Here is a 21,407-nt window from a genome sequence, read left to right as displayed (position 1 = left end):
ATTTTACAGGTGTCTTAGGCAGAGGATTTGCTTATAAGGGTGAAGAGGGATGTTGAGCAGTTCAGCAGTGTTGTGCTTGATAAGCTCTGGGTCTGGACAGAAACAAAGACAAGGAATTTTCATGTAATGTGATAGTGGACTTCAGTGTTGGAAGCATTGAAGAGGCACAGATCTTCATTTCTGAGCTCAGTGGATGTATTTACCAAGTTGGGAGTCTGTGCCCTTATCACTAACAGGATCTAAGATGTTGAGTGGAAGTTTCTTCATAATCTATACTGTATTTTCATGGAAACTGTCAAATAACTTGTATAACTTGTTGGTGGATGGCACACTGGATATAAACTGGTGGATGGCAAGCTGGATATGAGGCAGCGAGCCCAGAAACCCAAGTGTATCCTGGGCCACATGAAAAGAAGTGTGGCCAGTAGGTCAGGGAAGATGATGCTGCCCCTCTACTCTGTGGTGCTGGTGAGGGTTCACCTGGAGTACTACATCCAGATGTGGAGTCCCCAGTACAAGAGAGACATAGACCTATTAGAGCATAGCCAGAGGGGGGCCACAAATGTGATCCAAGGGATGGAACGCCTCTCCTATGAAGACAGGCTAAGAGAACTAGGGCTGTTCAGCCTTGAGAGGAGAAGCTACCAGGGAGACCCATTGCAACATTTCAAAATCTAAAGATGGGATCTAAGAAAGAAGGGGACAAGACTCTTTAGCAGGGTCTGTGGTAATAGGATGAGGGGAGATGGTTTCAAACTTAAAAAGGATACATTTGGGTTGGTTATAAGGAAAGTCTTTTACAGTATGGATGGTGAGGCAGTGGAACAGGTTGCCCAGGGAGGTGGTGGAAGCCCCGTCCCCGGCGGCATTCAAGGCCAGGCTGGATCAGGTTCTGGGCAACCTGATCTGGCTGTGATGTCCTTGTTCACTGCAGGGGAGTTGGACTAGATGGCCTTTCCATCTAAGGTCCCTTCCAGCTCTAAGGATTCTGTGATTCTATGATATTAATTTATGTTGTGTAATTTAGAACACATGGACTGTGGAAAATAGCATCACAAAAATGAAAATTTGGTTTAATAATAAAAATACAAAGGAAAAAGTCAAGTAGAGGACAAAACAAAAGTCAAGTAAACTTTCAAAATAAAGCAAAGTATTTTGTAAACAAAATAATAATCAGATTGTTACTTATAAGCTTTTCAAACTGAATGCATGCCTTCCTTGTCCTAGGAACTAAAAGGCTCCCTCTTTTGCGAAGGAAAGCTTATGTTTATATAAATTTTTTTTTTTTTTTTTTTTTGAAAAATCTTGACTTTTTCAGTGGATGAATGTGTCTCTATTTCATTAATAGGTACTAAAATATAGCTCATTCTGATACTGTTTCTGCAAGCCTGCATTGAGAAGTATAAAATTAGGAGAGTATGAAAATGTGACAAAGTAATAGTTTGTCATGTGTAGGTTTGGACATGTGGTCTTTCTCTTCTATAAAATTACGAAAGCAGAAGTGCTATTCCTCTTACTCTAATTTATGTAATGTTTCTTGTGTAAGTACTTTTGAGAGGAAAGCCTTTAAAAAATTGAGGGTTGATCAGATTTCATGTCTGATCGTGTTTGTTATCCTTCTGCAGGTGTGTGCAACATCAGTTGCTGGCACTGTTTATTTTTGTGAGATACAGTGCAAGAGCAGGGATGGCCAGGAAATCAGGAAAGTGCAAAAACAAGCAGGGTACACGTAGATCAAGTGCAGTTTGAAAAGCCAGACCAAATGTTTAGGTTTGTGAAATTGTGTGACAACACTTCTGAATTTAAAAATATGTTAGCAGTTTTTGTGATTTCCACCCCCCTGCCCCCCCCCCCCCCCCCATTATAAAGACTGTTCTTAGGTAGCTTTGTGGCTAAGTATCTTTTCAGTAACAGAACAAATTTTTTGTCTAGTCAACTGCAAAGGAAATTCAGACAAAAAAATCAATATGAAATCGATGACTTTTCAGCAGTTTGCTTCATATAGGTATTTTCAAATTACTTGTTGGTGTTATCCAAATGGATGAATGTTCTTTTATTTTGCTGTGGATCAAATAAGGAAAAGATCTGTGGAGAGAGAGAGCTTAAATTTCTCTATTCATAGAATCATAGAATGGCCTGGGTTGAAAAGAACCCCAAAGATCATTGAGTTTCAACCCCCACACTATGTGCAGGGTCACCAACCACTAAACCAGACTGCCCAGAGCCACATCCAGCCTGGCCTTGAATGCCTCCAAGGATGGGGCATCCACAGCCTCCTTGGGCAACCTGTTCCAGTGCGTCACCACCCTCTGTGTGAGGGTGTGTGCACTGGAGCCAAGTTGCTATCATATGTCCTTGACATCAGCATTTCCTTATATAGGTGTATTAAAAATTAACTTTTTTCTTGCTTGAGGAATAATTTTACAGTAGTCTTTTCTTTATTTTTGAAAGTCCGTGGAAATAATTGTTATACTTAAAGAAACATGCTAAGGCTAACTTGCTTTTGCTGGGAACCTCAGGAATTTAAAATGCAGTCACTCTAGTTTCTATTAATTTTTATTAGGTAAGAATGATATTTTGGAAATCTTTTGCTGTGCTTTTGTTTCAGAATACCATTATTTTTTCAGCTCTTGAAATGAAAATATTTATTCTATAAATACTTTCTTAATCATTGTCATAGTCGTAGGATGTGACAGCTTTTTGTCCTCTTCCTGTCCTAACATTTGGTGTGTTACTGGCTAGATTCTGTGCAATGTCTTCTCATATTTATTTTTTGGAACTAACTTTGTCTTTCTCTTATGAAAGATTGCAGTTCTTGCAGTTTAGGAGCTGCTTGGTTGAGATGGTTGGAGGAAGCATAAAGCGGAATTGGAGGGGTGAGGACTGCTTACAGTAAAATAAGAGAACTAGATAGAATAAGAGACTGCTTAAATTTGTGTTTAAAATAGTGTAGCCTGTCTGTTTTCATGTAGAATGTGCCTTGCAATGTGAGACAGGGCTCAGAGCAGTTAAGGTAAGAATGTTAGCTGTATTTTTGGCATTTTAGTCTGTCTCTCCAGCTTGGTTTTGCATTCTGATGTCTGTCCAAGGATAGGATTCAAACAGAGCGGTTTGCGAAAAGCTATCTGCTCTCTGAAGCCGTGTGTAGGCTGCTGTTTAACTTTCATGTGTATGTGTAACTTTCATGTGTAAGTGTATCCATCTGTATATGCTGCCCACATCTTTCTGTGAGACTTCTTATACATATGTTTACATCCAACAGCTTATGGCTGTATGGGCTGATACCTGGGCCCTCTGTACCTGTTCACTTTGAAGCTGTGGCTGAGTAAAGGCACTCTTTTGACTTCAACTGTGCAATACCTTTGTAAGTGGAATTTTTACTGTCCGTTGTTTTTTTTTCTTCTTCCTGATATTTCTGGGACCCTTAGCACAAGTTAAAGTTAACAAAGAATTGTTTTTACAAATTTAATAAACTTAATAGCTGCCTGTTTATACTTTGAGAGAGGCCCATTTGCCTCCCTGAGGGAAAAGCTGCAGCTTGAACTCAGTATTCTAATAGGCATTAGAGTGTCTGTGTGAAAAGAATAATAGTAATAACATGGAGGAGAGGATCTAGTCTTGATTAATAACATCTTAATAGGTTGGAATTCTTAAAGAGCTTCTGTAGGATTAAAATAATGATCTTTAGGTTCTTTGAAAATCCCAGCTTCAATTTTAAAGTAACTTCATTGATCCTAGAGGCTTTAAATACATTCATCACACAAGACAGCAGTTCTGATTCTTCAGGGTACAACTGCCATTGTGAGCCATTAGGTTTACATTTGGATCTTTCCTATGACAACTTCTGATCCACATCTCTGTCAGTTGAAGGTTTTGGTTCTAACTTTGAAAGCAGTTAAGTGCATCACTGAGTATATTTCCATCAAAGAAATTACCAGGGGTATTCCGGAGTGGATTAACTAGGATCGGAAGACCAGAGTAAACTGGAAGATGGGAATACCTCTTAGATGAGATGATCTGACTTCAGAATTTGCTTCTGAAGGTGATGTTTTGTCTTCACTGACATAGTATGTGTTTACTGCAAGACTTGTGGGTGTAGATATTGACGGTAGTGTTTGTCTTCCTATTTTCTCTGATTTTCCTTTTTCTTAGTTTCACAGTGAGATGAAAGGGTCTGTGTTCACCCTGATTTTGTAGGTGGTAGAAAGAAAGCATTATTTTACCTGATGATGGAAAAACTGTGGAAGTTGTTTCCTTTAGAAATGTACTGCCTGACTATTTTTAAGAGGGCTAAACACCTTCAGAATTGATCATTTTGTTTATGGTAGTAACAATGAAACTCTCTTCTGTCCTTCTTACAGAAGTAGTTTTTTATAGAAAGCAGAACTTCCTTAATGCAAAAGAGCAAGAGACTTCCTAACTGCTCATGATACAAAAGTTACTTGTGTGGTATATTGATAGACAGTGTGTAGCCTAAGTTCAAAGAGCTTAAAACAAGCTACTGTAGGAGCTGTCTGTCAATACTTTCATCTCCTGGAGGTGATCAATAAGACCCCACCAAATTACCTTTTCTGAAAGTTTCTATAAAAGCTAGGTATTTCATAGATGTTGCATCACTGAATCTAGTGGCAGATGGTTAAATTGGAGTCATTAAGTAATGAATTTCCTGTCATGATCAAACTGCAAATGAGGTGCTGTTTTCATTGCTTTTGAGAAGCTGTTCCTGAACTTTGGTGTTTGAGGTGCCATCTTTGAGGGTGACTTTATCTGATAGCAGTTGTTTGTTTTCCTAGTGCTGTAGTTGTGCCTTTTAGCATAATTATGTCTTTTGTCTTTGGTGCTCACACCTTTGTATTTTAGTGGGTATCAATATTAATTCTTTTTAGTAGTTGATTTGCTACAGTAATTGGGCAAGCTTTTCTTCCCTTGTTGCGGGATAGATTGTTTGTTCCTTTAATTGCCTTTTCCCCTTTTCAGGAAGTTAGTGTGTGTGTGTGTGTGTGTGTGTGTGTGTGTGTGTGTGTGTGTGTGTGGAGAGGGAGATGTTTAAGCCCAGGTAAAAACTGTATATATTATTTTAAAGCAGTATCACAAAGATTATGAGTTTGTCAGTACATCCCTTTCTCTCCTGTAAATACCTCAGCTAGCATGGGATTTATTGTCTAAATCCGAAATTGCACAGAATGTTGACAGTGCAAACTGATGCCTTTCCCAAAGACTTTAAGACTAAAATGGCTCTGTGTGCTGTTAACAAGAAGGAAGTGTATTGTATGTCACCTAAGAGACAGATTCTTACTAGAGTTTTACTGCAAATTGAGCATAATGGAAATGGAATTGTAGAGAAAGAACAGTAAGCTGAAGCACTGTTAAGATAGGGTGCTGTGTTCAGTTGATAATAAATTCTAGCAGTTGCAAATTTTTTATGTTTGGATTATTTTTTGTAATAAAGTGTGGTCATGAAGACTGGAATCTTACAAATACAAAAACAGTGTATTAGTTCCTTCTGCCTTGAGCTTTGAATTAACCCAATCTCCCAGTTCTTCACAAGCCCTCAGAAAAAAATAGTATTGTATTTTATTCCTCTATTTTATATGTTCAAAGTTTATGCAGTAATCTGTGTTTCAGAAAAGCTGTGGAGAATGATTTACCATGGCTCTGAAGTTGTCCTTGGGATTCTAGGTGCAACCACAGTACACGTTTGTGAAATGTGTTTATGGTGAAGAATTGTCGTGCAGCCATTTCACAACTGTTACATATTTGGCATGTGACAGCTCATCAAGTGAATAGCAGAAGGGTGAAACTGTGAGGTGAGCCATTAGATTAGGCTACAGTTTTATCTAAATGTAGTCTTAAACCTCTCCTTTTTGTCCTTTTTGCCCCACACTTCCTGTTTGATAATGTATTTAAGGAAGAATTCCCTCATTCAGAGAGCTTGAATTTGGATTCATTTTCAACCTGCGCAATGACAAGACAACTGCTTCCCATCATAGCAGAAACAGTCAAAAAACAGAAGTGGCAAGTCTGATGTAAGGCCCTTATATTCTAGTTTAAGGTTAACTGAAGAACTGGATACTGCCCTGGCTTCCTTTAAAGCAGTACATACTTATGGAGCAGTTTAGTTTAAAAAAAAAAAAAAAGAAGACAGTGTAGTTAAATGGGGTTGATGCGGAGTTGTTTGCAAATTCAATTAGTATGCTGTTAAGTCCTGTATCCAAGTCGCTGACAAAACATTGAAGAGAACTGCCCCCACAATGGAATCCTGATGAACCCTAGAAAAAGCAGCCAGCCTGATTTAGCCCTGTTTGCTATAACTCGAGCTTTACCCATCACCCATTGCATTGTGTGTTCATCCAGCTGTGTGCTGGCTGTTTTGTCCAGATGGATACTGTGAGAAGCTGTACTGAAAGCTTTGTTGCAATCCAAAAATCCTTTGGTCGACTAAGGTGAGTAACCTTATCATAAAAGGGAAATTAAATTAATTAAGCAAGCCTTTCCCATTATGAACCCGAGTTGGCTGTGACCAATGGCTGCTTTGTCTTTCAGATGCTTTTCAATAGCTCTCAGAATAATCTCTGTAATTTTGCAAGGCACGGAGGTGAGACTGACAGGCTTATGATTACTGGGGTCTTCTTTTTGAAATGTGGGACATTTGCCAGCTTCCAGTCAGTGAGTGGTTGGACTTGATGATCTTTAAGGTCTTTTCCAACCTGAGTGATTCTATGATTTACTGGGACATATCCAGCTTCCATTATAATTAGGAAAAATTGCTAGGTAACCTCTCAAAAATTCTGTAATAATGTTAATTTACTTTCAGAGCAGAGTAGACTTGAAAAGCATGCAGGTAGAGAGTGCCTGTAACATGGATAAGCAGAGTTTGTTAATTTGAGACCTCTTTCCATCTCTGACTGCTTATAAGTACTCCATTCAGATACAGAAGTTCTGGTGGAGGCTCAACATGTATAACATCACAGTAACATAATGATTTCTTCCTTGTGGTTTTTGCAAAAGTCAGTGTTTAAGATCAAACCAGCATGAGTTTGATTCTTTCATGTGGGAGATTTTATTCAATGTTGCTTGTTATTTCATCCAAGGTGCATCAAAAGATGAGGAAAAAAATGCATTAAAAATAGCCTACTTGTTATAAATGAGTGCATTTCATTGTTGTGGATAAGAAATGTACCACTTTTTTTTGAAAAGGGACAGTGCTTTCACGTGGCTTCCATGAAAAGGAAGGGTTTCAGGCTTTGCTTATTAATCTGGCACGTGACCACCACTACACAAGTGCTCTGCTCGGCTTGGCTTGAGCACACTGTTGCTTAGAACTGAAGAATGTATGCATGCTTGTCTCCTTTGTGTAGTTAATGCAGAATGCTTCAGGCATTGTTTTTGTTCTTATGCTGTACATAGAACTTCTGTCAACGTTTCTATAATATGCTGGTTTTCATTATGGAGTTCGGTGCTGTTTGGCTATTTCTTCCTGCTGAGTTCTTGAGAGAATGCTTCATCTCACTGACTGTTTCAAAATTCAAAATTATTTTATCTCAATGTTATTGGTAACAGTGTCTTTAAAAAAATAAAAAAAAAAAAGTAACAATAAAAAAGTTCCTGCTATATAAGATTTTTTTTACTTTATTTAAAACAGTGTAAAGTCAGAAGCAATCCATACTGGAAAATAGTTGTAGCATTGCTTAAAAAAAAAAAAAAGGGTATATGGCAGTATTTTTTTTAATATACGTCAAGGAGACACAATTATAATCTTTAGTTTTCTGATAGTTTATAATTTAAGAGTTAATGTTACTGTTTAAGTGATAAAATGTGATACCTGACAAGGACTGCTTATGAGTTCATTAGGTAGGAACATCTTTCAGAGCTGGCTAACCCTTTGTGTTAGGGAAAGGAAGAAACAGAAGAAAACACTTCCTGCATGCTAGAAAAGAAACATTTACATTATTTAATTTCCTGGAAAACTGAAATGATTTTAATTATTTTAATATTCTTTAGAAGATCTCTTGTTTTGAAAAGTATCTGTGTAGCCAAGGGACAGTATGGTTTACAATTAATCACTTTCTTTTTTTTCACCCTAAAATTAACATCTAATGTCTTTTTTCTGAAGGGGAAAAAAAGAGGATGATTTGTCTGTCTCAGATGTACTGTGGAGTCTATGCTAATTATTTTTTAGCCATTAGAAACTGATGCTTGGCAATTCATATAGTAGCATTGCAGATGCAAGCAATTTTCAGATAAAACAGAAGTAGTGAATCATTTTTATGGTGGCAGTGTCTCAAAAAAAAAAAAGTGATTCCATGGGAATGATATTTTTGGAATTACTGCTTCCCAGTTCCCTCTGAGGACTGATTTAATCTGTCAGAGCGGTGACTTCAGTGGTGGTGCATGCCTTCATGTGCAGTTTAATTATGGGTATAGTAGTCATGAGACCCAGTTGTGTTTTGTTTCTGGCAAACAGTAAGTTCAGGTTTATATCTGGATTACAGAAGAGTACTTGGAACATCTATTAATAACAGTTATTTAGTAAGCTTTTCTTTCAGAACACCCTTATGTTCTGAGAACAAGGACCCCATAGACTTTCAGGCAATTGAGACAGGAATGAAATGCAAAAAATTATGGGAAATTAAACAACTGTGTGGTAATCGCTAACTGTGTTGTCCACATGAGGAGTTTGATGGGCTGCACCAGCTGCAATCTAACATTTTAAAATTCTGGTGTTTACCTTTGATAATGGTGTTATACAGTATTTCTCTTCTAGGGCCTGTTTAGGATTGTTTATTTAGTTGTGGTTAAGACTAATACTTTTTTTTTAACAAAAGTGGAAATAACAGCAGCTTGTCTCTCTTTGCAGCTTTTACGAGAGTTGAAGCATCCTAATGTGATTGCATTACAGAAGGTTTTCCTTTCTCACAGTGACAGAAAGGTTTGGCTGCTGTTTGATTATGCTGAGCATGACTTGTGGGTAAGTACAGATTTCCCTGAATGTTTGACCTAGTGTAAAAGGAGCTTGGACAAGCTGAAGTGTGTGTGATGTGCCTTTGTATAACACAGAGATGCATACATTTCTTCCTCTGTAATTCAGGGTCTACCTGACATCCTGTTCTTATTACACTTTGGTCTTTCACTTAAAACCTGCAAAATCTCTGTAGAATTTTTAAAATGCCAGACTTAATTTTGAAGCTAAAACAGCATCCCATTAAGATTTAATTAGGGTTAAAGATGGTATTCCTAAATTGAGACCTTCTAAAACAGAGATTGGAAATCTATTTAGTATTTTATTTTCCCTGCAGTTTTAACAAAGAAAAAGGAAAAAGAAGTAGTGGGTCTGTTTACTGACTCCTTTTACTGAGATACAATGGCATTAACATTCTGTCATTTAATTTTGAACAGTGAATTTGTGGCAGTACGAGTGGAATGAAAATTAAACAAACAAACAAACAAACAAAAAAAGCACTATTGATTGGGTCTGCTGATGTGCTAAGATTATATGGAAGAGGCATAGAGACTTGCACGTCAGTAAATTTCCAGTGAAATGTGAAAAGACTTCAGTAAGAAGTGAATTGCCTGGACTTGGATTAAGACTTAAACCCAAAAGGTATCAAACATGACTAGTAATCAGTATGTTTATAATTCCTTTGAAAATACTGTAAAAAAGAGGAAGTGGAAAAATGAATTCCAATATTACTTCTTAATGCTTCAGTAATATGGAAATTGCTATTTGCAATGATACTATGATAGTGACAGAGTGGTTGGGTTTTTTTAAATTTTTTTTTGTACAAGAGCTAATGTGTATGTACTTGTAAATGACAAAAAAAAAAAAAGGTGTAATCTGGAAGAAAAGTAGACAGACTATGTAAAAAATGTACTTTTGGCTTAGAACGATTGCAGTAATGAGATTTCAGTCCCTTTTTATGTTTAAAAATGTATTTGAATTTCTCCTGTAGGGTAGCACCTTTGTATTTTAAGTTTTCTTCATCACATTTATGTGTACAGTGAATCTGTATATTTCTCCCAACTGGTGCCAGTGATGATGAATAGGAATGCAGCAGATAAAACTCTGTATGGAACAGAATTTATATGTGCATCATCATGAGTTTACTCATTTTTAAAAAAACAGCCACGACAAACATATTTTACTGCTACATTGAGAGACGCTCAAAACATACTGGTGCTCAACTTTTCCATTCAAGTTTATTTGGGGCATCTGCTTTTTACACAACATGGTGACTTTTTGCATAACTTAACAGCTTTATCTAAAGAATTGCTGCAGTCTAATGTTCCTACCACCCCTTACACTTGGCTGAGTATTGGTCATAATCTCCGTGAATTTCGTTCTTTTTCATTATTTGAAATTGAATGCTTGTTACACTAGTTATTTGATGTGAACTGGTCTCCCACTTCCTACTGCTTTTTTTTTTTTTTTTTTCCTATGGGACATGCTACACAAATCATTTCTCCTTTCCTATATAATTGCCCATATTTCCTTGCTTCTTAAGCCTTTGCAGGAATTCGTTTTCCTCCCTTGCATAAAGTTAGCCATACTCAAGGCAATCTTGGTTCTGGCTTAACGTTGGTCCTCATTTCCTTTACTGTCAGCACTTCCCAAGCATCGCTCTTGATTCCCCTTTTGTCTCTTTTGCTCACTCCCTACTTTGTGTCTTTTTCCACGCTGCCTCCTACACATGGAACAGCCTCCCAATTAACGTACGTAAAGATCCTTCACTATCCTCTTCAAAAGCCTCCTGAAAATCCACTGATTTTGTAACACATTTCAGTAATAACAACCACTTGTCATTCTGTCTGTGTTGTGTTGTGTTTTGCATTTTCTGTGCTTTACAACTTGTGCCCTTCCAGCAGTTTGAGGTAGGAACTGTAATAGGGGATTGGCACATTTTTGTGATTGGTTTACACCGTGTGCTTCCCCAGCACCACTTCAAAGCAAAGTAAGTCTCTTCATTGTGGATATCAAATTTAGTAAGATTTAAGTTTTGATAAGCATTGACTTGATGTGCCATCACTAGACAAATACAGACTCCCAGAGACCAATGCAGTTTCAAATGTAAATATCTTAATGTTACGTAGCAGAACTTGTTTTTAAAGATGGGAATCTTCCTTCTATTCAAAGCTGCCCAACTTTAGTATGGCATACTGGCTTCAATGAGAAGAATAAATGCTCATTACTTATAAACAGATTAATTAAAATCATTACATTTTCAGTTTCTGTACTGCAAATATTTGGCAAAAGATGAATGAACTATGTTAGATGCTATCTTTTTCTGTTCGTTTTGTAATGCTGAAGAAAACTGTCCCATTCTAATAAGGAAAAGTGATGGTGCCAATTAAGCTTATTAAAAAGTTCTTTCATAGTGAGCAACATTCTTTTTTAACTTTGCATTTAGTTCCCAAGGATTAGTGTACTCAAATCTGAAATTTGAGTTACAATAGCACCATACTGTATAATTTGCAGTAACTTCTGTTGATGTCATTTTCAAGGGATAAAGAAAACCATGCCTGTTTAGAACAACTTCTCACAGGCATTGATGAAGACTTATGATGTTATCGTTGCTAGCAAATGTATTCACTGTCTGATTTCTAAGTCGATCAAAGATTTTCCTTCATCGCCTCTCAAGTAATGTTGTACAAAACTATGCAAAAGTGTTAATGGGATTACAGAAAAGAATGTGTAAGAATATAGCAGATTTTTTGACCAACTGATCTATAATTCATGTTTAATTAAAACAATTGCCAAAATTTAGTGTGATCCACAAATGATTTCCTTATGATTTTTCTTGGCTATCAGTCTCTGACAGCTGATAACATTTTTAAGGTATTGAATGTGCCACGTGTGCTGATTTATAGTGTATTGTCTACAGTGTCATCACTGCTCACATATGCTTATACTATGAAGTAAATATGAGATTCCTTAGCTTTTACCTCACTGTGTGCAAAAGAGACGCCTGACACAAGGTTATGAAGGTGTGTGTCAGCCACTGTTATTGAATATCTCATACATTATGGCCTACACTCTTTCTTTAACTCTTGGTAATTTGCTTCAGTCTCAGAACTTTGATGTCTGTTTTATTTAATTGAAAGCAGTTTCAGATGTTCACAGCTAGAGAACCAACTATCTCTTCTTTCTTTTTCTAGTGAAGGACTTCACTTTTTCAGTGTTTACTCATAACATCTTGGATGTTTTTCGTTCAAACCGTATCCGGATTTTCTCTCCTGATTAATTCATGTTTAGATTAAAACAGACAAACAAACAAAATTACTTAACACATACCTGAGTTAATCTCAAGTCCATGAGTAAATACTATTTTTAATTAACCTCCTCAAGTATGCAGTTAGGACTTCATTGTCTAAGAGAAAAACTACGTATGGATGGAAAAGTGTGATTCCTTTAATTAATATATCTGTTTTACTTCTATGGTCTTTAATGACTTAAAGAAAAAAAAAAAAAAGTTATTTTGAATGCATGGGTTTCTGTTTCAGCAGTGTTTTGAATAATATTCCTGTATGCTAAAAGAAGTTGTGAGGGTTTTGCATACCAATTTATGCAACAACCTTGCAAATGTGCTTAATCACATGAGTGTTTTATAATAGATCTAGGTTAGTTTTCTCCAAATCTGATATAATCAGTTATAACTCTTACTTCCTCTAGGTTTCAGTTTAGCTTTCAGTCATGATGATAATACTTGTTGATTACAGATATTTTTATTTGTGTTAAAATACCTTTCTCAGTGTAGTAGCTTTATATTTCTCTTCTAATTTTCTGTAGTCATGTGTGTATTTTTCTCTTAATCCAGTTCCAGTCCACTAGGCAATTCTCTGTGTAGTCTTCTGTTGTCACATGTCTTTAGCAATGAAGGATTCTGCTAGAAGATAGAAGAATATAAGATTTATGGGGGCAAAAGAGAGTGGGCTTTGAAGATATGATTTTTATCAACAGGCATTGTTATGGAAAGTCATCTTTATGGCATGATTTATCCTTTCCAAATAGATGGGGTTATTTTTGACACAAAAGTGCTGGCTGAACGTCTTGCAGATGGCAACACCATTCCTTGTTGATAGTAGTCTTGTCTGAGAATCACTTCACACTTACCTTATTTCACTTTATTTTTTGCCAGGGTTGTGGGAATTGAAGGATAATTTGTATTTAGCAGTGACATGAATACTGGATATTTCAGGTATATAGTGAAAGGGTGATTGAATTCTGACTTTATTGCTGTTTGAAGGTTGTTCTTGTTTTGTTTTGTTTTGTTTTCTGAACGTATTTTGGTCTTAATTGGAAGAACTAGAGAGACCCCTACAAAACCTGGGAAAACAATACTGAATCTGTTTTATGTTCACTATGCTTCAAAGTATAAATATTTAAAGGAAGTCAGGTTTATCAAAACGTAGAATGTTAAAGCTTCTTTCGCTGTCAAAATGTTGACCTTTTGTCTCTTGAAAATTGATTTTTTTTTTTTCATTGGCAATTTGAGTTAAAGGGATTCTAAAGAACAACCATGTAACAGCATTGTTAAGAAGGAGGGAACTGAAACGTATTTTTATCTCTTCTCTTTTGTGTGGGCTAGTATGTGTTGACTGTCATAATGTAGCTGAAATTGGAAATGCATGCAATGTCAGTAGAAGTACTTCTATCCATTTTTGTTTTGATATGAGTTTAGTTTGTGATATACCCTCAACAGAATTTTTTTTAGTCTAAACATTAGTGCCTGAAATCAGTTCTATGCTTAGGCCTGAAACAGCAAACAAATGTGAATTAAGATAATTGGGTCTGTCTTTTTTTCCTGTTTTTGAAAATTGTGCAAACAATGCATGTTTAGCATTTCCAGATTCTTATTTTTCCTTCGCCTTTCAAGTGCTTTACATTTGATATATAACAGTATTTGAGTACTGATCGTTGAAGAGAGAAGACTTGATGCCATGTAATCTGAATCATCCTCTTTACCCTGGCACAGGTTTAATGTGTATCAAACCTTCATCTCTTTAATAATAAAGCCTAATTTTACTGGTGTATTGAAATTGACTGACATAATTGTATTCTTTTATCAGAAGTTGGTTGAGGGTATATGTAAAAAGTATTTTGTTGAGAATAAGAGCACACAGACAATTTACTTCAGCAGGGAGAGGCACCCGCTTTGAAAAGATTGTTTCAGTTTGGTGGAGATGCATGTAATTAAAAAATAAATATATTTAAGCAGTAGAACTCAAGAAATCTGGTTTTCCAGTGAGTTGTGTCTTAAGATCGAGCTTCTGCGTGAATCATCTCATGTCTGTTGAGGTAGCAGCCCATATTGCAACGTTTTTAGTCAGACACATGTGAAATGCCACTTTTAGGGACTTAATTTCATGAGAACTTCTGAATGTAGCTTGTTTGTTTGTTTGACCACTGTTGTAGTAAACAGCAGCTCTTGGAATCAGGAATGAGATGACACTACCACAGTGTGCATAAGTTTGACTTGCTTACAAGCAGACTAAAATTAGGATCTTTTTGAGTGCTCATTTGGGTACTGGGTGTATATACTAGGGATTTTCTTGGAACAAACTAAATGAATTTGAGCTGTATTGTCTCGTGTTCTGTTTAAATTGCTTATGGTGGAAGGTTCAGAAAATGTACATAGTTCCTCATAAGCCAATTTTCAAGCCTATTTCAACACTTTTGGTAACATACAAGGTGCATGAACTAGTAGACTGAATACTGTTCCATGAGTCATAAGTATATTTTCTTTTCTTTTGGCAGTGTCTGTATGGTAACTGAGTTATGGCTTGAACCACTGGTTGAACACCTGGGGAAAGGGCTGGGTCAGCCCTGGGAGCACAGGTGAAGGCAATTCATTTGTGTGACCAGAAGGAGTGGAGCCTGGCTCCACCTCTCTTAGACTGCATTTAAGGGCTGACTGCCACTGAGGAAGGATCTCTAGTTAGAGATCTGTCCCTTGTGGAGTCCTTACTGCAAGCCTAGATCTTCAGAGATGGGTGAGATCTTTCCTTTCCCTTTGTAACACCATTCCATCTTTGCTAGTCTCTTTGCTGTTATGCTCCTCTATCAGCTTTCTACCATATTAATCTTTCTGATTGTAAAGTTGTCCTAGTTCTTGGTTATGGGGAGAAAGCGTGTCTCTTGAGACTCAGTTGGACTGGTTGAAGGGAGCCTCTGTGCCTTTTAACAGGGAGTTACACATTACAAGTACTTGTTTCTTTTTACAGTATTCACTGGTGGCTGTAAGTATGTTTTCTTGCAGATCTTGGTCATAAGTATCTTGGGTGTCTACTGCCATAAGCTTTGTATCAGGTTTGGTAGTGAAGTTGGAGAGTGAGGACTGAAGTGCGTGTGAGGACTTTGGCTTTTCTTTGGCACCAGGGACTAAGGTACTTCTTTTCACTGTTAGCTGCTATAGGATTATGATTATTAACAGATCTCACTGCACCTCTAATGTTATTCAATCTTTTAACTACTTCTAGCAACTCAGGCGCTTGTCATGGCTGCACATCTTGTGCAGGTACTTACTTTATCACTGGGAGAAGGTTCAAGGCAGTCACTGCAACCACTGTCTAAATTAAGTCTCCTTGCTCTCCAGACAAAGGTACAGTTGGCTCTTCTGGCTGCCAGGATACACTGCTGACTTAATTTCATCTTACTGTCACTGGAACCCGTAGATCCCTTTTCACAGGGCTACTCTTCAGCCTCTTGACCCCCTTGAGTTTGTACATGTAGTTAGAGCTGCCCCTGTTCTAGTTGCAGAATCTAGCGCTTGTTCTTGTTAAATTTCGTGCTGGGTCATTCCCCAGCCCTCTCGTTTGTCAAGATCTCTCTTCAAGGCCTCTCTGCCCATGAAGGAATCAACACGTCCTCATAATTTAGTATCATTGGCAAATCTACATCATATGCCTTCAAGTCCTGTATCCAAGTAATTGATGAAAATGTCAATTTTTAGGGCAGAGAACTGACCCTGAACTGGAGCCGTACAGAAGTCCACTAAACAACAGTGTTCTGAGTATTGAAAGAAAGAAAATCAGGTTTCTTGGTTCTTCAGAAGAAAGCAGGCAGGAACATGGGAGGGTAGGGCAGAAACCAGAGGTCCTGGCCTAGTGTTGTTGCATTTAGGAGATGCAACTCAAGCATCTTTACTGGGGCTAGAGGTGTAAAGTTCCTCCTGAGGTGCTAATTTAGTTGTGTTGTGGTCTATGAGACCATTTTGCAGACTCTTTTGTATACCTTTATTATAATATGAATGTTTTCTGTGGATTCTAATCAATTTTCAAATGGGTAGAGAAATCCTGTTTAGTGGTTTTATGTGTTTTGAAAAAGGGCTCAGATTGGCTTGTGGGTCTGTGTGCTGAAACTCTTGCCTTGTGGTGCTCTTGTATTTTTTTTTTTTAATAATTTAATATAAAGATATTAATTTTGAGTTTTAGAGAGTGGTTACTGCTTTTTAAATCATATTGTAGTAACACATGAAAGTTGTTATCCAGTGACATTGTACAGTGCTGGAAGATACGGATTCTGAGTTGAAGTTCTGACAATCTTTTTGTGACATGACGTGTGAAAATGTGTCCAGGGAAATTATTCCTTAAATCTTTCCTTTATTGTTTTCAGAGTGATTGTACAATTAAAGAATCAGGTACCAAGAGCTTTGTTTTTTAGTGTCCATTTATATATTAAAATCTATTAATCCTACAGATTATTTTTAAACTTTTTTTTTAATATAAAGGCACTCCTGTTTTATGCGTTGTAAGAAGTATCAATGGAAACATTAGTGTTGATTGGAAATAAGCACTTGATTTTGCTTCTTAATTTCTTTTTAAATAGTAGTATCTATAACTTTGCTAACTACAATTTAACAGCGGCTGAAGTATTGGAAGTTGCTGAGGTTCTGGTGAGAGCCAGAGGTGACATTATTCATGAGGAAACATTAACCCATAACCATTTCTATTTGGATTGGTAGTGATAGTCATAATGTGGAGTGGTGGTGGAGGTCTAACTATTGGCTGTCGCCTAAATTTGGAGGAGGATGATCTGAAACTGGACAAATCCTGTTCAAAAATGGGGTAATTAGTAGTCTTGCCACACTAAAGATTAACACTGGAATAGCTTTTGTTACAACTGCGAACTGTCTTTACAACTTTGTTCTCACAAAAAGTGTGTAATTGAAAGCTGTTTTGTTATTTGAAATGCTTCTTTGAATCTACTTCGAAAAGAGTAAGGGTTTTTTTTTTTTTTTTTTTTTTTGTTTTATCAGAATGAATAAGTTTTTGCTTAGTGGCAGTGTGTTAAAATCAGTTTGTCCCTTGCATAGCTCCACCTTGTCTGAGGATTGAAAAGGTAGAAAGGCCTCATCCCATTTTATTTCTTGCTGTATGGTGCAGCAAAATCAAACCTGACACATGATCTTCACATAGATCTTACAATAAATATTAATCAGTTTATGAATATTTCATGATATGTCAGTAATCTTGTCATTCTTTTTTTCTTAATCTTTCAACTGACTTATGCTGGGATCCATTTTGCATTCCCTGGGCTCAGTTTCAAGTAGTATTTGTTGTCCTGTGGACTGACTGACTTCTGTAATTCAAGAACCACTGGCTTATCTTCATCAGTGAAGTATATGGCCAAAACTTTGAAGATCTTTAGATGCTTGCTCATGATCTCACCCTAATAATGTGGATTTTTTGTTCTGTTGCAGTTTTCTCTGCTAGGTTCTTATTTAGGGGCAATATTGAAGTGTAGTGGTGGGTACTTGGTTCTGGGTTTTTATAGAAGATGTGGAAACATGGAGTGCAAGTCTCTTTCCAATAGGTGCTGCTGGTTTAGAAGCTTCTGATCTAGCAGCAGTGAGGATAGGAGGATCCCAGGTGGAATGGTGGGAGGAGGGAGGGAGGAGAATGAACAAGAAATGTTACTGGAGGTAAGTAGCTAGTCTTCAGAAATTATCAAAAGCTTGACAGCTATTTTTCAAGCAACTGAGAGGATCAAAACAGTTTAAGGATGTTGGGAGCACCTCACTCTGTTACTTTTTAATTGCAAAGTTCAACAGACTTTGCATTTCATTCCATTACTTATTGTTAATAGTTTTTTTTAAGTTGGAAGATTTTCTTTTTTTGTTGTCTAACAAGCTTACGTTTCTGCTTGTTTTATTTCTAGCATATAATCAAGTTTCACCGTGCCTCAAAAGCAAATAAAAAGCCCATGCAATTGCCAAGATCTATGGTTAAATCACTACTCTACCAGATCCTTGATGGAATCCATTACCTCCATGCGAACTGGGTGCTTCATAGAGATCTGGTAAGTGCAGCATGCTTTACCTGGTTAAGAAAGTTTTACGTGTGTCTTGTTGGGTAGGAGGAGAAAAGTCCCTGTTAGTAATCTTGCATATCGATCCGTACAGTTCTTCCTGTTATTGTTGTGGGAGACCAGTGGTGATTTTAAACATGAAAATAGCGTTGTTTGTGTCTGAGTCATCTGAGCTCAAACAATGACAACAGATCCGGTGAAAGGATTGCAAATGTCAATATCCGCAAACAGTGCATGAGCCAGCTGATAATATATCAGTTGAACATTCTTAGAGGTTTGTGCACTACTTTGAAAAGGCACTTAACTAGAAAGGTGATTGCTACCTTTGTACATTGTTCGGCTTACGTACAAGTTACTATAAAAGATAGTGAGAGAGTAGTTTTTTCATGGAGTGTTTCTTTTCCGTGTGGTATTTTTTTCTGACCGTGGGAAAAGAACTTTGAAAGGATTGTCGTCTTAGAAATTTCCCATGACCTGGTGTGGCTCTTCAAGTTGATTGCAGATTACAAGGGCAGCCGGTTGCCTTGTCTTAGTTACCCTTTTTCCCTTAAAATTTCCCATCGCTCCTAATGCTTAAGTGATCTCTTGCAGTGGTTATAAAAAAGAAGAATGTCAACATGGGCATAGTGTCTGCTGATATTGCATTATAACTGAATTTTTGAGCATGAAGCATACCAATTACGTGGTGGTTAATATTCCAGATCCTTTCTTGTAGTTACGCTGCATTGATAGAGTAAGATCAGTAGGAATTATGGTGGGAAGTGTAGTGTGATCTGTGTATGAAGTGACTGCTGTTGTTTCAATGTTTCTCATAGTTGCCCTAGTCAGTCAAAATGGTTTTGCATGTCCAGAAGCTTCTAATCATTTATTTAGTTTTGTAAGCAAGACATAGATTATTCTCAAGTACTTAATAGTAGTTATGTGCTCAGATTAATTTTTGGATGTGGACTGAATGTTTTCTTAAAAGCTATGAGCGAATTGAGGCAGCTCTGGAATGGAAATCACAGATATTTTCTGAAATAAAGTTTATTTAATTTTGATAAGTGGCTGAAATTAGGGCTCAAGTTTTGGTATGGATCACTTTTTTTTTTTTTTTTTACCTCATTCTTTGTTATTTATTGTTGACCTTTCTGATAAATTCCAGATGTTAGCATACTTGTGGGCTTTTATTGTTGTTTTCGGATTGGTAGCCGTGAGCAAAAGCAGGAAGCAAGTGCAAATACATCTTTGACTTCTGTGCTACAATTACTCCTTTCCTATGGAGACAGCTGTTGTTTTGCCAGAAAGCTGAGATGTAATCAGGCACAGTTTAAAAAGGAGCACCTGAAAAGTCTATGTTCAGCTATGTTTAATGGAAGAATATGTATTCATAAAACTATTTCTATCCTGTAGCACCATGACCTGTGCTGCTCCTTTGCAAGTTTTATCAATTGTTGTGTTGCAACCAATCTGGTGCCTGATGTTAATCATTTCTCTTGGAGCTTTGAGAAGTAAGGGTTGCTTTTCATGAAAGACTATTTTTCATATCGCTGGTGTGATAATGCTTGGGTGATGTAGTAATAATTGGGAAGGGAGAATGGAAATTGGCTGAATCTAATGTGTTCCCATGTAAATAAGTTTAATTCTTCAGTGCCTCTGTGAGAGAAAGGAAAAGGTTAAAAATTGCCTTGGTACAGTAGTGATGTGGAAGTATATTCATAATTGTTAGCTTTTTAAAAAATCATTGTCCATCTCTGAAGAATTCAGGTATTTCAAATTGTTGGCTTGTATCTTAACCACTGATAAGAAGTGATGGTATTTTGTATGTGTCATGTCTGCTTTCGAAATTAGGAGGTGTTGTGTTTGTCTAGTTAACAACTTAAATTCTCAGTTAACCAAAATTTTTGTGATTATCTGATCTAGTGGGAGATGTTTCTGCCTATAGAAATGGGATTGGAACTACATGATCTTAAAGGTCCCTTCCAGCCCAAACCATTCTATGATTTTTATTCATAAAATCGTACTTGTAATTTTTGCTTTTTCTGCTACCTCAGGCCCAATTTCACTAGCATGAATTTCTTGTGTAATAACAAGAAATAAACATACAACGTCTTGTTAAGATGAGGAGTAATTGGTCTGGTGTTTTTTCCCTTGGCTGTTTTAGTTTACTTCCATGGGAAAAATATTTTCTATTTTTATGTAAACCAATATTTTGCATCAAGACACCTTGTGCTTTCCTGGTTTAATATAACTCTGTTCCTACTATTTTTAGCGTGCATTTGGATATAGTCCAAGGATAACATCCATAGAAGTGGTGTTATTATTATTTTTTTTTTTAAATTAGATTCTCTAAGAGTATTTTTGATGATATTACTCAAATTTCCCTCAGCTATGGAAATGACCTTTAGAGTTTATTCAACAAATGTTGCAATAAAAAGTAGAAAGATTACAAGTTAGATATTTTGTAGAGAACTTGCTTTGAACTATTTGAGGAGCATTAGTAACATCATTTAAATCTTAGTTTGGTGTTATCTTAACTTAAATATCCTGAGATAGAATAACAAATGTTATTTTTATAACATAAATCTTTTATAATTTTATAAAATTTTTATAAAATTCATTCTTTTATAAATTTATAATAATTCTTATAATATAATTATTCTTTTATAAAATTTTATAACATAAATCTTTTATAAGATTTTTTTTTTTTTCTAAATGGATTCATATTGCTAGGTAGGTAAAATTGTTACTCTGAAGCAGTTTTTAGGATTGGCAGTAGCCAGCAAAATCATTAAAGAGTAACAAAGCTGGTGAGCAAGCAGAATGAACTTACAGGCTTGCAATACATACCATGTCCTTGGGCATGAGTTAAGGGATAGTTTCTGCCACAAGGAGACAGTCACAGTCTTTTCTTCAATATTGCCATGGTATTATCACCTATTTTAGTTAGCTGACAGGTGACACTTATCTAACTTATGGTAAGCTCAGTCAGGGAGCTAAGTCAGCAGAAAGCATTTGCTTTTCTCTTGCAGAATGAGTTATTTGTGATCCATGAACAATCTCACTGGGATGTGTGCAGCAGAAGGTGCAAAAGAAGCCTGAGATTGAAGATGGTGGCAGAAAC

At 36.6% G+C, this 21,407-nt stretch overlaps 1 protein-coding gene across 2 annotated transcripts in view; it reads left to right on the top strand.

Moving 5' to 3' along the window:
- The window catches only part of CDK19 (cyclin dependent kinase 19), a 112,656-nt gene that overhangs the window by 34,437 nt on the left and 56,812 nt on the right, over window positions 1-21,407 (top strand). Inside the window, exons 3-4 of one of the 2 annotated variants that reach the window (XM_042814235.1) lie at window positions 8,858-8,968; window positions 18,155-18,295. In XM_042814235.1, the coding sequence (XP_042670169.1) occupies window positions 8,858-8,968; window positions 18,155-18,295 (252 nt within the window). The remainder of the gene's footprint in view (window positions 1-8,857; window positions 8,969-18,154; window positions 18,296-21,407) is intronic. The other variant, XM_042814240.1, reaches the window with a different exon arrangement.

This window comes from Centrocercus urophasianus, unplaced genomic scaffold (assembly GCF_019232065.1).
Source record: "Centrocercus urophasianus isolate 14NV4802_14NV808 unplaced genomic scaffold, USGS_Curo_1.0 seq_10, whole genome shotgun sequence".
NCBI classification, from domain to species: Eukaryota; Metazoa; Chordata; class Aves; order Galliformes; family Phasianidae; genus Centrocercus; species Centrocercus urophasianus.
The sequence above is the reverse complement of the archived record's forward strand: the minus strand, read 5'-3'. Positions and strand labels throughout refer to the sequence as shown.